At 46.7% G+C, this 17,564-nt stretch overlaps 1 protein-coding gene across 1 annotated transcript in view; it reads right to left on the bottom strand.

Moving 5' to 3' along the window:
- LOC138517002 (E3 ubiquitin-protein ligase TRIM39-like) overlaps positions 1 to 17,564 on the bottom strand; it is a 159,374-nt gene that overhangs the window by 16,898 nt on the left and 124,912 nt on the right. The window contains exon 5 of the mRNA XM_069632503.1: positions 7,726 to 7,775. Coding sequence (XP_069488604.1) covers positions 7,726 to 7,775 — 50 coding nt within the window. The remainder of the gene's footprint in view (positions 1 to 7,725; positions 7,776 to 17,564) is intronic.

Below are 17,564 nucleotides of genomic sequence, written 5' to 3' on the forward strand. Positions count from 1 at the left end.
ATTAATGCCTATAGCCCTGTTAAAAATAGCACTGGAGCAGTTACATTATCCAGCACACATGACAAAAGAGAATCTAGCAGCAACACTCGCAGAAGCCTGGTTCATACCAAATTTAACCGAGCATGTTGCATTCTTTATAGTGAACTGTATAATTTGCCAACAATTCACAGCTGAGAACACATATAAAAGTAATGAAAGGAGTCATCCCAAGGCCAAACAGGCCTTTTCAGCACTTGCATGTCAATTACGTCGACATGATTCAATTTAACGGGTAAAGATACCTAATTCTTGTGGTGTGTCTATTCTCTAGATGCATAGAGGCAGGTCCATGTACACACCCAGACTCTACCTGTGCGGCCAAATTTTTAGTGAGAGAAGTGTTCCCCAGGTGGGGGGTGTGTGAAGTCATGAGATCAGATAACAGAGCTCACTTTGTAAACAAGACATTCAAACAGATTAACTTGCTGCTTGGTATAAAGCACAAGTTCTCAGCAGAGTATCATCCACAAGGTAACGGAATCTGTGAGGAGAAGCTCAACGGCTTATTAAAGGAAAGGATAGTCAAGTTGAAGCTTACTCTAAGAAAGGGATGGTTGCACTGCCTTCCTTTGGCACTGTATGCACTCCGGAAGCAACCTGGTTCCGACAACCATTTTACACCACATGAGATAGCCACAGGAAGAAGAATGCGTACTCCCCTGACACCCCAAGATAGAGCTAAATGTGATGCCCAGTCAACAGGAGAAAGTTTAGGGTCTGAAATGCAAAATTACTTGAATTGCATGACATCTTGCCTTACTGTAATTTCAGACCAGCTGACTACGAAAGGGGTGCAGGGCAGCACGGAACACAGAAGGAGATACTACTACAGACACAGCTCAAGGACTTTGTGTACCATCCATTTTCCTTGGAAATACCGTCCTTGTAAGGAACCATATGAGGAAAAAGTGGGACGAGCCAAGATTTAACAGTCCCTTTACAGTGGAGGACTGCACTCCTTCCTGCAGTGAAACTACAAGGCAGGAGAGCGTGGATCTTTCTGGGTGATATCAAACCCTACATTGGAGAAGGCCCCCTGCCTGCACCACAACGCAATGAGACTACGAGCGATGGGGAAGAACCACAGCACATGCAGACAAGATCCATGACGAGGAAGAAGGATGCATGACCAGCCAGACAAAGACTAAGACTCTTTTGCAAATTGTGACTTAAAATTGAACACTTCCTCTGAGCACAAAAGGGGATAAGGAGATAAACGAAGGACACTCTGTGCATCCTAGTTGCAGGGTGAAGAAGAAAATTACACGTACAAGCCACAACATAGTCTGTTGACTTTGAACTTTGGACTGAGGCACCCTGAAGCCTTGATAAGAAAGGGATATGCCAAATTTTGATCGCGGACACATAAATTGGAAGAAAGTACAGTATCCAGAATCATTCCACACTGAGACCTTATTCGGAATCACTTATGGTGTCCCACAGTAGTGACATCACCAAAGATGTGGTGACATATTTTAATCTAGTGATAAGATCCTAGCTGTCGTTGGTGAGAAGGCTCACCAGTGTCACTGACTTTCTTCAAAATCCTGAAAACGAAAAGACAATAAGAAGATTACGTATTGTAATTGCTGAACAATTTCTCTTACTTCCTGAGTACAGTGAGGAGAAACCAAATGTCCCAAGCAAAGAAGGAAGTAAATGAGCTTGTCAACACATTGTTCTTTCACATAATCGAAAACTGCCCAAATCTTGTCGGAAGAACGACAGACACACTCACGTTTCTTCGAGATCCAGCGAATAGAGAACGTCTGAGCACACACCTACATAACATTGTGATCTTAGTTGCACTCCACGCAAACGGAACGTGCAGACATTATTTACATTGAGGAGAAAGCATAAAGTCCTGAAAATCAGCAGAACGGGACACATGTCCCTGTCACCAGAAGACAGCAGGTTGGCCCACAACGTCCTCTCTTGTTTAGTCACTGATTTTCTAGAGCTAGTGGGGAGACCTATAGATGTTGACGTCCTCACATTCATCAGAGATCCAGCTAATATTGCACAAATGGGCATGCTCCTGCATAGAGTAGTAATGCAAGTGGAACTTTCTAACCATCAGCAGAACTTTCTGAGGCGATTCTAAAAGCTTTCTGCCAAGGGACAGATCGAGGGAGCAGTGACAAGGATTTTACCTTATTCTATTTATTGTTATTTTGTCTCTATTTTTCATACTGACCAGGATACAATATGTCTTCAGGACTGAAGCAAATAAGGGGCATAGACTGGGAGCAGACATATTTTGAACATGCACAGTAAAGAGACTTGCCGAATTGTTGCTTGATTTGATTTTTCCCATAGTTTTCGTAAAGGAACTGTATCCTGAGATAAGAGACAATTCACTGCCCGCAAGAGGGGGGACACTTATGTAACACCTGTAACTCTTAAACACAGAATCGGAAAGACGATATTGTTTGAAGGAGTATAGTAAAAGTTAACATTTGGCAAATGATCGAGATGGGGATCCGGAGCAGCAACCTTGCCCTCCCGCAGGAGGAGAGAAATCCACATTTCTCTAGAAGTAATTGCTGCCGCCTGATCTACAGGGGCATAATGTATTTATGTATTATATTCATCATTGTTTTACTGTCATTAACGATAAAAACTGCAATTTGTATTGGTGCACAAAGCGTTCCAATTCCAGTGCACCCACCTAATGATGCACGCATAAAACCTATAAAGGCACTTAGACCCTACATAGTCATTCCAGTGCCTAGAAAATCAGATGGTGGAATGAATGAGCTTGAAATGGATGTGATTAGCAATGACACACACACACTTGTGGTAACAAACAAAAAGAAAAGCCAGAGACAGGGTCGGCAAGGAGTGAATGAAAAAAGGTTACTGACAACCACACGCATGCAAACACGGAATGCACACGCAACAGGCCTAGTGTCGATGACTGCAGAACCACAAGCCAAAGCAGTAGAGAAAAAGGAAACTGTCTACCGTGAGAAGTTTTACAACAGATGACGTGAAAAGACAAATATAGGAAGCTGAATTCCTGAAGAAACAAGAGGAATTGAAGTATAAAACCACAGAGACAGCATTGACAAATATAAATGTTCCAGCAAAAGGGACAAGTACAAGTTCCACAGTACAGCCATACACCGGACCAGCGTCAGGATGGATACCAACATTTCTAGCCAGAAAGAAAGAGATACATGAGGACCAGGAAAGAACTACCAGACTTTTGTCTACTCAAATGGCACAGGTGAGGAGGCCTGCACCATAGACCAGGATACCTGAGAATCCTCCAGCAAGAAAGAGCCATACAGATGCATTCAGGGATGTAGTCATAGCAAACTACATGAAAACCTTAAGAATCAAGAGAGGTATGCACGGAGATGACAACTAACATTTGGGAAATAATATTTGGTACCAGCACATGAAGGAAGTTGGAAGATGAAGTTCAGAAGGGGAATGCTTTGTTTGTGCACTCCTACCATACAGCATGGGGAAGTCCAAGATCTTTGTAGCTGTAGAAATTGATGTCCAGACAGCACACTGTCTTTCACACGTAGCCATGTGCAACATCAGAGGCCAGTTCATGGGTAGTGATGCCTCCCTAATATGGGCAACTGAAACAGCCTATCCCGATGAAGATGATTATGTCCAAGACATTAAGACAAGAAATAGAGCTCAAACTAGATGTCACGTGATCAGGTACGAGAAGCCTGGAGTTAAAGGAGCAGAAATCAGAAGGGAAGTGAACCAGAAGCTAAATGTCCAAGGAAAAACTCCAGAAGAGGCTCGAAGTTGGAAGAACAGAGGCCAAATGCAGATTTGGGGAACAGTGCTTTCACCAGACGGATGGGAGAAAGGAGTGGTGATTTGCAGAGCATGGGTGATCATTGGATTCTACAAGGAAACTGTTGACATAGTACAGAATGGCTGCAAGTCACTGTGGCCAAAGCTTGAAAAACTGTTTACATGGGTCGAAGACAGAGGAGGACCTTTGCAGATAGTGCCACTGGAAAGCCCAAAACTATTCTTCAGGAATAATGGCACAAGAAAGATGGGTGAGAATCAGAACTGTGGATGAGTTTTTGATGCTCCAGGAATGGTTCATGGGACTGCAGTAATTATGGATTATTACTGGACATGTGGATGTAAAGCATACATCAGACTGCCAAGATCCTGGGGAGGTATATGCAGAATAGTGAATGTCCACGTTCCAGTGCTGGTGACCCCGAAAAGTGACCTGAATATTTACAGTTTCCCGAAAGCAGATGCTCACCGGAGGAAGAGGAGATCTGTGGAACTGCTAACTTGGATGAAGAGAGAGAATTACTTCTCCGCTAAATCATCAGAAGCCTTTCATGCAATCCCATATGAACACAGGCTGTACAGCCTCCCCTCATCAGTGTTCACACCTATCTTTATGCCAAGATTCAAAGTTGGAGCAAATGCTAAATGGTTGCAGATAACCAGATGGGAGTTACTGCAGACCATCAACACAACAATAAAATGAATAAAATGATTCAATGCGATCAAAGAAGAGTTAAGAGCCATCCGACTGATGACTCTCCAGAACAGCTATCTCCTTGACATGATCACAGTTATGGATGGAGGAGTCTGTGCAAAAATCGGAGAATCATGTTGCACATTTATACCTTCTTACGATGAGGAGAATGGAACTCTAACAGAAGCCATAGGGATGCTGACAAACTTGCAGAACCAGATGATCGATGAAACTGACGAAGTTAATGATGACAGCTGGTTTGGATCACTATTCTCATGGGTCCCACAATGGATGGCAGATGCATTCAAGTTCTTGGGAGCCCTGCTAGTGATGATATTACTAGGATTTTGTGTCATCAAGATAATAATCTCTCAGTGCCAGAAGACTGCGAAAAAAGCCATAGGGATGAAGATCATTATTGATGTCAAGCCAGGATGGAAGCCTAAAGACCTGACTGTTGAAGAAATAAGAGACTTTGTGAAGGCCAGCATTCACGCACCAGAAGGAACAACGTTTCTTTATCCCAGGAAGCACAGAAATTATGTGGGAAGATGGGTTTACTGTAGCCAAAATGGACAATGTCAACTAATGACATGGAATAAAGACGAACATGTAAGGACAGCAGGAAGCCTGAAAGGAGTAATAAAAATATGGACTCCAAAGAGACACTTCTTCAAACCATCATGTACAGACCCAGAAGATGAAGAAGGAATGAACCCAGGCGATGGAGTGAATATGAATATAGAAGAGCCAAGAAGGATGAATCCGAAGACGGAAGTGAAAGTGGTCGATGAATCGCCCAGAGGTGGAGTGTAGAGGAGGTCCCAAATAAAACCGCCCATTTTGAAGTACCAGGAACGTTCACACCCAAATATGTGACATATGATGAGCAAATGAACCAGCAGAGAGGGGCAGTAGGGCTCTGCCCCGTACCTATCAGAAGAGCAGCACCTATTGAAGTACCGATACCCAGAAAACCATGGACAGTAAGGTATCCATTAAGAAAACCCTACCAACAAATGAAACGAAATGAAGATTGCCTAAGTACAGTCCCGGAAGAAACCAAAAAGGTCTTAATGGAAGACGAATGGTGACGTCACGAGGACCCGGACAGATTCACAGATAGAAGAAATGACAACCCGAGAATGACACAAAGAGATAAAATGCCATGAGTAAGGATATCGTGAACCTACAATAAAAGAATGATGCCCAAATGTAAGAGAATTAAGCTGTAAGCAAAATGAAGTTAGTCGACCAGCTTACACCTGCAAATATGCTTGGAACCACAAGAAAGCTAAGAAAACAGTGCGGCTTGCTATGCTGAAGTAGAAGAGTAGTGTGGCAAGCGCCATTATACATAATCTACCTCATAAGTATATTTCTACTATGCAAAAAACGCAGAATCAACCCAGGTTACTAAAGGCCAAATGAGAAGAGATTCATATTTAGCAAAACGAGAAGAGACGGCTGAAACAAAACTCAGCAGAGGCAACTCGTGCCAGGAGAGCCAAGGTCATACTAATAAAAGAGGCGAGCAGCAGCTACATCGAATTGAAACTAAGAACAGAATATCCTGCCTCTGAAAGGTCGAGATAAGAAGGCGAAGACAGGTGGTGGGTGAAATGAGAATCAAATACACAAATTGAGAGAAAAGAGACAAATTCACAGTGTAAGAATCACATGACCAGCGAGCAAGAAGAAGCAGGGCTCAAACCTATGCTTGGCATCTGACCAAGCAGATATATAAGAACCTTTCCAGACAGAACATGCAGTCTCGTGGACAACCATAGTAAAATAATTGACACATGGCTACTAAAGTGATGATTGATTGTAACCATAATCGGAGGAAGGCTGGGTAACTAAGGGGCACCCCGCACCTGGCCGACCATTCTGCGTGCTGCTAAGCAAAGTGGAAAAGTATGCCTGGGGTTGGTGCCAACCCAATCACAATGGAGTAAATATTGTAGGCTCCTATAGTTAGTGGAACCAATAGGACATCATACTTTTAGTGACGTCCACAGTAGTCATTTTGAAGGAAGGGCTTAGACGCCCTCCCGACAGTGTTTACCCAATCCCCTCACTCCGTTACCATATACAGATATAGTACCTATAGTAAAGTTACCTTTTCCCAACCAATATAATTGCAAGTTACTTTTGAGTGTTACACGTCAATTATGATGAGTTTTGAGTATAAATGTTACAACTTGTATGAAGTTCATTGGAGTTGAAGCGAGAAGGATGATCGCATCACTGCTGATTTCCATAGCTCCCCGTTTTCTGTACTTGTCATTAATCGGACTCCCTTTGCCAAACCATTGAGCTGTCCTTATTGATTGGTGTTGGAGTAATGAATCTGCACCCCCAACCATCTCAAGGGTGCAGCTATCTCGTCCTAAAGTGCTTCTGAGCAAGCCTCGGCTCTATGGGCCGGCCGGGGGTCCCGGAGTACAGATGGTCCACTCAACCATACTTCTGCTCAGACCCTTTCCAACTCTGCTTCTTCTCTTGAATGTAACCCAGAGGGCATGAACCCTTGTGCAGAGTACTCCGTTCCTCCCCATCTAGGCGCATGGCAGTGAAGAGGGCAAAGTGGATCCCGAAGGCTGCTGATCCCTGCCTGACCACGCAGAGAAATATCCAATCGTATCACTCTGTACAGCCTCACCTCGTATGCTATGGGAAACCTGTTGAATGAGTGCGTTAATCGGTCCTCTCCATCCATGAGCACCCCCAGCAGGGAAGAAACTGCTGGGGGTGCCACAGGCCCTGCACCTTGGAATGCGGAACACGGGTTCTCCTTCCTGTTGATAATTATATGCAACACCCTCAATCTTTTGAGCTCAGTGGTCACCTGGTCCTTCCCCAAGTCAGGCATCGGCTGACCGATTTCCCATGCACAGCTCCCATAGTTCTCAAGTGCCAAGAGGCCATCTCAATGACAGTTGGGTGCTCTATAAAACGCTGTCCAATCACGTAACAACGTGAGCGATGAAGTGGCCAACCACACTAAAAGGTTTAAAGGGTTGATGCATTGTCTGGGAGAAAATCCAGAAATATGCAGCTCATTATTTATATAAGAAAAGGTAACACATGAACAACACACGTGACCACAGGGGCCCTGGAGAAGCAGCACTGAGAGATTAATTCCCAGATCCCAATCATTCCAAGAGTTCCATTCCATCCTTCCAGAACGGGGCACTTACCTTTGTACTTCTTACTGATCAGCCTTGGGCTCTCTGCCACATTCTGACATCTGAAAAGCACATGGACATGTTACTATGGACACAGAGAGTACACACCGTAGCACATTGACAAAATAACTGAAAGCCTATGGTATCACCCTGATCTGCGCTTCTCCAGTTCCATGCACTCTCCTAAACTGCAAAACTCAGGGCACCTGCGTCCGCTACTCAGAGAACATAGCGTGCGTGCTAGGCAACAGTGCACGCACAGCCCCACGAGGACTGGAGCCAGTCACAGCCTGTGTGCCCTGTCAGCTTCACACCGGGGCTCATCCATAATTCAGGGAAAAGCACACCAAACCTTTTTAATATCACTAGGAATGGAGGTATTGCATATTAGAGAGAGGAATTATACTTGAAAGCCGTCAACTCCCCAAAATGTCCCCTTCTGAGTCATCTGGAGGGACGCTTTGGCACTGAATCTGGAACAAAGACCCCCAATTTTCAGAATTTGAACAGGTTATTTGCACGCATCGGGTGGTTGAAACTGGTGTTGATTATTATAGACTGAAGAAAAGTCTTGCAGAGAAAATAACCATTTAGGACTGTAATTTAAACTATTCTCACCTCTGGTAGTTAAAGTGCCGCCAGGCTGCTTCTTGTGTGAGACACACATAAGACTCCTGAGGATATGGACTGCAGTGCCCTGACCCAGCGCTCAGAAGCTTAAAGTGCCATCAGGCTGCTTCTTGTGGGACACACACATAAGACTCCTGAGGATATGGACTGCAGTGCCCTGACCCAGCGCTCAGAAGCTTAAAGTTCCAACATGCTGCTTCTTGAGTGAGACACACATAAGACTCCTGGGCGGTATGGACTGCAGTGTCCTGACCCAGCGCCCAGAAGCTTAAAGTGCCACCAGGCTGCTTCTTGTGCGACACACACATAAGACTCCTGAGGATATGGACTGCAGTGCCCTGACCCAGCGCTCAGAAGCTTAAAGTGCCATCAGGCTGCTTCTTGTGGGACACACACATAAGACTCCTGAGGATATGGACTGCAGTGCCCTGACCCAGCGCTCAGAAGCTTAAAGTGCCACCAGGCTGCTTCTTGAGTGAGACACACATAAGACTCCTGAGGATATGGACTGCAGTGCTCTGACCCAGCGCTCTGAAGCTTAAAGTGCCACCGGGCTGCTTCTTGTGTCACACACACATAAGACCTCTGAGGATATGGACTGCAGTGCTCTGACCCAGCGCCCAGAAGCTTAAAGTGCCACCGGGCTGCTTCTTGTGTGACACACACATAAGACTCCTGAGGATATGGACTGCAGTGCCCTGACCGAGCGCCCAGAAGCTTAAAGTGCCACCGGGCTGCTTCTTGTGTGACACACACATAAGACTCCTGAGGATATGGACTGCAGTGCCCTGACCCAGCGCCTAGAAGCTTAAAGTGCCACCGGGCTGCTTCTTGTGTGACACACACATAAGACTCCTGAGGATATGGATGCAGTGCTCTGACCCAGCACTCAGAAGCTTAAAGTGCCACCAGGCTGCTTCTTGTGTGACACACAAACACATAGGACTCCTGAGCGATATGGATGCAGTGCTCTGACCCAGCGCTCAGAAGCTTAAAGCGCCACCAGGCTACTTCTAGTGGAACACACAAAAGACTCTTGAGGATATGGACTACAGTGGCGTGACCCAGCGCTCAGAAGCTTAAAGTGCCATCAGGCTGCTTCTTGTGCGACACACACATTAGACTCCTGAGGATATGGACTGCACTGCCCTGACCCAGCGCTTAGAAGCTTAAAGTGCCACCAGGCTGCTTCTTGTGAGACACACACATAAGACTCCTGAGCGGTATGTACTGCACTGCCCTGACCCAGCGCTTAGAAGCTTAAAGTGCCACCAGGCTGCTTCTTGTGTGACACAGACACACATAGGACTCCTGAGCGATATGGATGCAGTGCCCTGACCCAGCACTCAGAAGCTTTACTACTCAACTCCCGGCCTGTCTGTGATCCCTCCAGGCCTAACGCTTCCACCTAAAGATAGGCCTCTCCGCCTCTTTGAGCTGAAACACATTTTGGAATCTTCTAAACACGCTGTGCAAGCTAGGCCACGCTAAAGAGCGGCGAGGTTTGGCATTATTGCCTAATCTCGGACCTTGAGACTTTGCACACAGCACTCTATCGTGTTTGGACACGAGTTGCTAGTCTTTTAAAATCAGAAAAGTTTTACAGCACGTACATGAAGTTCTATTGCCGTAATGGTTTCTATAATGTTATGGTCTATACATTATGCCTGGCTCCATGAGGTTCTTTCTGAAGCTTTAATCTGTATTTTATAAATATTTTATGAAGTATGCAATTGTGTGATTTGTATTTAAGCTGTTTTGTGATTGAGATGTATATGTGAAACGTTCACTGGCACTAAGCACATTAAATAAATACGATTTCCCCTAAAGAATCGTTGTTGGCTCCGCCACCTCCAGCAGTCAAGTTTAAAATTACTAGCAGGGGGAGACTGGCCTATCTGCCGTTCTGTTACCGGCCGGATCAAAATGGACTTTGAAGGGCCCTGGGGCCGATTTTATAAGCCACTCTGGGGCCGGTTTTATAAGCCATATCCCTGGAGCTGGGCTGCATTTTTGTAACTGAAGTTGTACTTGTTACGTTGCCTCACACAGCCTGCCGCCAGCTCGCTACACAGCGGCAAACGGATGTATTTATGATTAGAATGCACACAGTGTCAGTTGGGGAACATCATTAAAGCAAAGTTAACACTTAATAAGTGTTAACTTTGCTTTGATGATGCACCAATAGCATTAGTCGTGGGGCGGACAGTGCCCCAGCCATCCACTGGCTCGGCATCAGGCAGGTAGGTTCACGTTCACTTCGAGAACACCAACAATTCCTGTCGTGGGGGTGGGCTCTACATCAAGTTTGCTTCGGGGGCAGGGCAGGGCTGACCCGGGGACGACTCTTGACCCTGCCCTCTAAGTGCAGGGTCAGGGGGGCTGTTGATATGTAGCAGGCTGGCAGTGGCAGCCAATCATCCTCAAGACGCATGGGCCGTCATGAACATTGGTGTTGATGGGTGCATACCCAGCACAATGCGCAGATATTCGAAAGGAAGTGTTGATGACAGAGGAGGGAGCAGGCCTCAAGCGAAGCACACCCGACAACAACGAGGGGCCTATTCGAGCTGCCTGGGCCTGCTGTAAACTGCAATGGAGAGTCTCTAGAGCCAGAATTTGTGCACGTGGGTTACACACAGTAAGTCATAAAAACAAAAAATTGAATGGGCCAGCAGGGGTCGGGAGTCGGAGAAGAGGCAGTCACTCCGAACGAGAACAGTGAAGTGAAGAGTTTGTAATTAATTGTTACTATCTCTGTTAGTCGAGAAAGGGCCAGAGCACTGCTACTCAGTCAGTGTGTGTCACGGCCATGCAATCATCGTGTCAACATGACCCACAACACATGCAACTCAAACCACAAAGGGATGTTTGAGCACAGACAAAAATATGAAGAAAAAAAAATCACATTTCCAATCAGACTAAATGAGTGTCTTTTGAATGAAGATCAGGTTTTCTCAAACACCTGTTAAAGGCATCCATCACATATGGAGGTGGGAGCATGAGATGACTTAAACTCGATGCTGTTCCTGGCGCTGTATACGGAGCTCGTGCGGAAGGGAGCTGTGTCGTGGTCTGCGTGGGTCATTGCTTTCAACACCTGGCTCAGTGTGGGCTAGACAGCGGTGGAGGGCCGGCCTTTCTAGTGGTCCTAGTCCTTACAAAAGTGCACAATGGGAGAGGGGAACACTGAATCCTAAAACGACCCATTGTGTGTACATAAATGTGAGCATACAAGATTCCCAATTTGAATGAATGCCAGGAAAAACACGCTTAAAGTAGTGTGGACTCAGCCCACATGGAAGAGCTTCCCAGGACAGACCGGGTGCAGGGAAAGGTGAAAGGTCCTGTCCTGGTGGCGCATGCAGAGCCTAGGTATCCTGGTTGATGTGAAGTTTTCGGAAATAGTATCATTGTGCAGTCTTTCATTCCACTAATTGAAGTCTTGACCTGCTCCAAATTCCCATTCCCCTTTTACCTTTATCTTCCTGTCTCCACCCGCCATATTCTATCAAGCGTGGCCCCAAGTATTCAATTGAATCTGATTTCTCATAATGTGGGCCCAGGGGGTGCTATGGACCTGGCTGTCTATGTTGCTCGTCTGTGTATAAGTTGTTTATGGTGCAGCTCAGTTGGTTTGTTGAAGGCAGCCCCACTGATGCTCGCTAGTGTGCACTGGGTTTCTGCTCGCAGGTCCGAGACAGTCTGCGCTTGTCTATACATTTAAAGACAGGGTGGGCCGGGCCCAGACCCTCACTTCTTTGGGGTGCTACTCGGTGAGAGGGCTCCACAAATGGAGGTGGTCCAACTGAAGTTTAGGCAAATCTGGCGGGACTGGTTCTGAAGTGGTTATCTGCTGTGCCGAAGTCACGGCAGAGTTACCAAATGTGCAGCCTAATGTGTAAAACATTAATGCTGCTCTGTGATGCTACTCATGCTACGCTGCTGTCAAAGGTGCTACGCTCCTGTCAGTGCTGCTTTGTGTTAAAGCCGTGTGCATGTGATGGTGTTCTGTGGTGAAAACACTCTGTGCTGCCCAGGTGATGCTACTCAGTGTGACACTGTTAAGACTAGCACAGTGAAGGTGGTTAATTGTAAAGGTTTAAATTGAGTGGGCCTGGAAGGGAGTGGTGACGAGACAATATTTAGGTGGCTCCAGTGTCACAATATATATGTGCAGGAAGCTCTATGTTTCGACCTTGGCTGCCCTGGGTCTATGTTATCGTACCTGTTGGCTCCTTCATGCAGTGAGATTGTATATATGTATGTCACACTTATCAGGCCATGATCGAGCCTCTCTGAAAGCTCTCTAAGACTAACAACGAACTGCATCCACGCCACGTCTCTCTTTTTAACCCATGAACGAAAGCTCTTATCTTCAAAAAATGTCTGAAATTCGACATGGACAACCCGCTACAGGCCAGGATAAAGCGTCATAATTTTAGTTTACAGAAATTGAAATGTCCCTTAAACTGTGGCAAATATTGCTGCATGTATGTGTATTTTGTGCAAGCCCATTGACTAGAAGTGTCCAATGCACAGTGCTTCTTGTAAGAGCTGATTTCCTAAGTTCCAGTCTCCAATTAAAGGACACAGATAGTCAATTGTACTTTTGCATTGGGTATAAAGTGTGGCAAGCACAAGTGTGCACTATAATTTGTCATAATGTCGTCCTTTCGCTCTCAGTCCAAACTGTTAGCTTTGGAACATAGTGTTTGACCTTGCTTCCAAAACGAGTTCTGTAAGCCCTACGATTGTATTTCAGAATGTACAATATATATATCCAGAATATGGGGATTAATGTAATCAGCAAAACTAATTTAATTTTTTTTTAAACTATTTCCCAGAATGCCTTGCACACTGCTTCCTCCTTACATTTGCAGGTCAAGGGTCGGTGAAATAAAAAGAACATTTGTGCTGGCAGATGCTTGCCTTCCCTGATACCTGAGCCGTACGATCAGAATGCTCTCTTAAAAGCTCAGTTTTGTTTATTCCAACGTTAGTCACAGTTTCTGGCATCCAAACACTGGCCTTTATTCTAAACAGCCTGCTTTAATATATATTGAGTGCATGGTTGAATGTACAGATCCTACCTTTTATTGTTCCTGTGCACTTGCACAGCTGAACCCCAATACACACAATGATATGAAGCAATGTTCTCTGTGCATTGGGAGTTTTGTTACAGGCCCTTCATTAAGGGACCTCTCAGAGGTGTGTATGGTTCAGATTCAGTGGCTGCAATGAGGCCCCTTTCTGAAGTTGCATCAAGGCCTGGTTTCTTGGGCCTTTTGTGTGCCTGGGAGTGAGCCCGAAGGACATAAGGTTTATTGCACCATGTTTCCTTTGAATACATGTTTTCTGGTGCAGGGCATGTTCGCTCAGGGTTTTGAACAGAAAACAGAAAATTGTGGAAAGTGAGAGCTTCTCATGTCACTAAAGTCTAAATACAGCGATCTAAAGCCAGGTTATCGCTAGAGCCAGTTCTGCAGCACGCTGTCTCATACTGGTATGAGCATCACAGGGCTCGCCGAGGACCGGTTTTCCTAAGTTTCCAGCCAGCAATTACTGGTGGTCATGGGGACAACCAACAGATTCAGTGTGAAGATTAAGCTGGGAGATGGGCAGCTTTCCAGGAGTTTGCCCAAGAAAGGAGTGATGGCGATCGGGCGATAGTTTGCCGCAGGGGAAGGATCGGCAGAGGGCCTTTTAAGGAGGGGGTGCACAAGGGAGTGCTTGAGGGGGAGGGGAATGTTCCAGTGGCAAAAGAGTGATTGCAGAGATCTGCCAGGGCTGGAGCAAGGGTGTCGATGTGGTCCTCGATGGTTCTGGAAGAACAGGGAAAAACCTGCTTTGACAAGACTTTCATAGATCGGACTTGTCTAGAAGCATTGTTGGGGGTGAACAAGGGAAAGGAAGAGAAGGAAGGAGGAAGAGGAAGAGAGGGTGGACAGGATGTCCTGAGTTTTAGTGATGAAATGAAGAGCCAAGGCCGTGCAGAGGGCCTGGGAGGGAACAGGAGTTTGGCCAAGTTGTTAGATGCCGCTGAGGCGCGGGCTTGGATGTGGGCGCTCTTCTTAGCAAGGACAGAGAGTCTGTATTGCGTTTGGAGCAGGCGACAGGCCAGTTTGTCAGGGGGTGCGGCTGATGCCCTCCACTTCCTCTCAGCCACCCTACACTTGCGTATAAGGGTGACGAGGTTGGATCCGTATCAAGAGATGCACTTGGATTTGGGCTTCAAATGGATCCTCATGACAGGGGCAAGGACATCAAGAGTGTTGGAGATAGAGAGATGAAGATTAGAGATGGCCGAGGAGATAGAGAGATGAAGATTAGAAATGTCTGTGTCAGGATCTGAGTCAGCAAAAGGTGCAGAAGGTGGAGATAAAGTAGCTGTGAAAGCCTCAATTGACACACGCTTCATGGGTCAGATAACAGAGAAGGTAGGTGGCGGTGCTGAAATCAGCTTGGCCTGGCGGGTAGAGAGAGAGACAGAGAGCGAGAGACAGAGAGAGAGAGAGATGGGAGGAAAGGATAAAGTAGTCACTCCAGGAGAGAGGAGTGGTTAGAGGGTAAGAGAAGGGGAGGTCTGAGGAGATCAGAACATCCAGGGTGTGCCCAGCAGAGTGAGTCGGGCCAGAGGGAGGAATAGAGAGAGAGGGAGAAAGAAGAGAGAGAGAGAGAGAGAGAGAGAGAGAGAGAGAGAGAGTTGCAGAGATTGCGAAAGAGTCCCAAAGAAGGTCTGGTATTTGAATTTGAATTCTGAAAGATTTATAATGCGCACACAATAAACTAAATCGAATCCTGGCACCAGTGGAACTTTAACTAGCACAGGTAGAGAATCCATCGATTAGCTATAACCAACCGCAACAATTGCCACAAAGGTGACAGAAAGGGCGTAAGACCTATTTAAATAGGTAGGTCTTTAGGCCAGCTCTAAAGGTCAGTAATGAGTTTTCCCGCCAGACAGGTTGATGTTCAAGTCCCAGAGGAGGAGAGGTTGAGGAGTAGAGGCCGAGGAGGGAGGAGGATAGGTCAGCCCACTCAGAGATGAAGGGGGCGACCGGGCCAGGCGGCCTGTAGATAGTGGCCACAGTGAGAGAAAAGCCAGGAGAGATGTCAGAAAGGTGTTTGACAGCTGAACGAGAGTTGAGAGTAGCGATGTGGAGCAGGTTGCCCCTTTTGAAGGACTTCCGTTGAGGGGCACAGGTCAGAGGTACAGGGTACAGGTCGCAAAAAGTTAAAAACTGCTCTCTTTAACTAAATCTATCCACTAACTTTGCTACGAATTGTCTGTTCCTCCATGAGTACTCTTTGCTGCTTGCGACCAATGTAACTAAGTTTTGTTTTTGCTGTTCTTTGTAACTAAGTTGTGACCTCTTTTTACTGCTACCTATGTAACTAAGTTGTTCACCCCCTTATGCAACCAGCGCTACAAAGCTCACGAGCTGTTGTGTGCTTTACAAATCCGAATAAATAAATAAATAAAGAGGTACGTCCTGTGGAAGTGTTAGAGGTGCCCGAGGATGGGCAGAGAAGGAAGGAGGAGAGGGAAAGGTAGCCAGGGAGGAAGATGAGGGTGCCAGAGGGGTGGCTGAGGAAGGAGGCAACAGGGTGGCCAGAGAAGCAGCAGAGGGTGCCATAGAGGTGGCAGAGGATGGAGGCGGCAGAGGAGCCAGAGAAGGGAAAGAAGGTATCGCAGGAGAGGAAAGGAAGTTGATAAGGGGCTGGAAGAGTCTATCAAAAAGGAGGAGGTTGGCCTGAGGGCTCTGGACCAACTGTGCCATTTAAGTAGACATCAATGATGGTCTTGGAGGAGTGGAAGGGTCAGGAGGGCCTCCCACCGGGTGCCACCATTAATGGGAGAGGAGGAAAACGAGAGAACAGAGACCATATGGGGGTCCATAGACCTAGGGAGGGAACGACAAAGAGGATGTCGGTAATGGTCTGTCTGGAGGAAGCACTGGTGTAGTATCAGCGATAGAGAGGCCTGGTTTGGAGACCAGGATGTCCTTCTTGAGCTTTTTCCTGCCAGACTTAGTGAGAGGGATAGGATAGTCGATTGAGAAGCAGTTAGAGAAGATAGGTGAGACAGAGAGCACCATAGAGGGTGCAGAAAGGACGAGGAAAGGGGAGAGGGGTGAAAAGGGCCCAAGCAGGGGAGGGGCGTGTGGCACTGGGGAATAGGCGGGGGAGGGGGTCACCGGGTGGGAGGGACTCAAAAGAATGGGGGCACACAATGAACAAGAGCAATGGACCAGAGAAATCAGATGCAAAACATGGTCGACAGCTCAACAATGGGGGACCTAGAGAAAAAAGGATGCAGATGCAAAGAACCAACGAAGCACAGAGCAGAGCAGGGGACCTAGAAAGGAAGAAAGAATAAGGACCAACAATAAGGTACAGAGCACAACAGGGGAGCTGGATTGGAAGAAGCAGGCAGTATAGGGAGACGCCAAGAACTGTGGGGAACAACAAATAAAGATCAGATGAGAACAGCACAATATCATAACAAAGGAGAACGTATAAGCGCAATCACAAAGGAACCAAGAAGTAACTAATTTACAACAGGAATGCAGGCAATGCAATGTAAGCCAACAAACGTGGAGCAACAAAATGACAAGAACAGTACACAATAGATCAAGGGGGGGGTGGAGCTAAGATGAGAGGGAAGGGAAAGGACCTCGGGGAATGCAGGGACCTAAGATGAGAGGGAGTGCAGCAACTAGGAGAAGGAGGGGGTGCAAGCGCCCGAGTAGAGAGGGAAATGCACATGGCCTATGTTGCAGAGGAGTGCATGCAGCATAAATTGCGAGGGGGCACGCACAGCCTAAGTTGTGAGGCAGTGCACGTGGCCTAAGTTGCAAAGGGGCAAACATGGCCTAAGTTGCAGGGGAGCGCATGCAACCTAAATTGCGAGGGGCACCAGCAGCCTAAATTGTGAGGGAGCGCAGGTGGCCTATGTTGCGGGGGACACCCATGGGATAAGTTGCGAGGGGGCAAACGCAGCCTAGAGTTGCGAGGAAGCACAAATGGTCTACAGTGCGAGAGAGCATACGCAGCCTAGGGTGCAAGGGAGCATATGCAGCCTAGGGTGCGATGGAGCGAGAGTAAGCAGGGGTGGTGTGAGGGCTGGTCACGGGGGAAACAATGCGCATACAAGTGTGAGAAGGGTACCGGGTCAGCACGGTTACATGGAATGTAGCAATCTAACACTCACCACA

The sequence above is a fragment of the Ambystoma mexicanum genome, chromosome 6q, assembly GCF_040938575.1.
Source record: "Ambystoma mexicanum isolate Mex_15411 chromosome 6q, UKY_AmexF1_1, whole genome shotgun sequence".
In the NCBI taxonomy this organism is placed as follows: Eukaryota; Metazoa; Chordata; class Amphibia; order Caudata; family Ambystomatidae; genus Ambystoma; species Ambystoma mexicanum.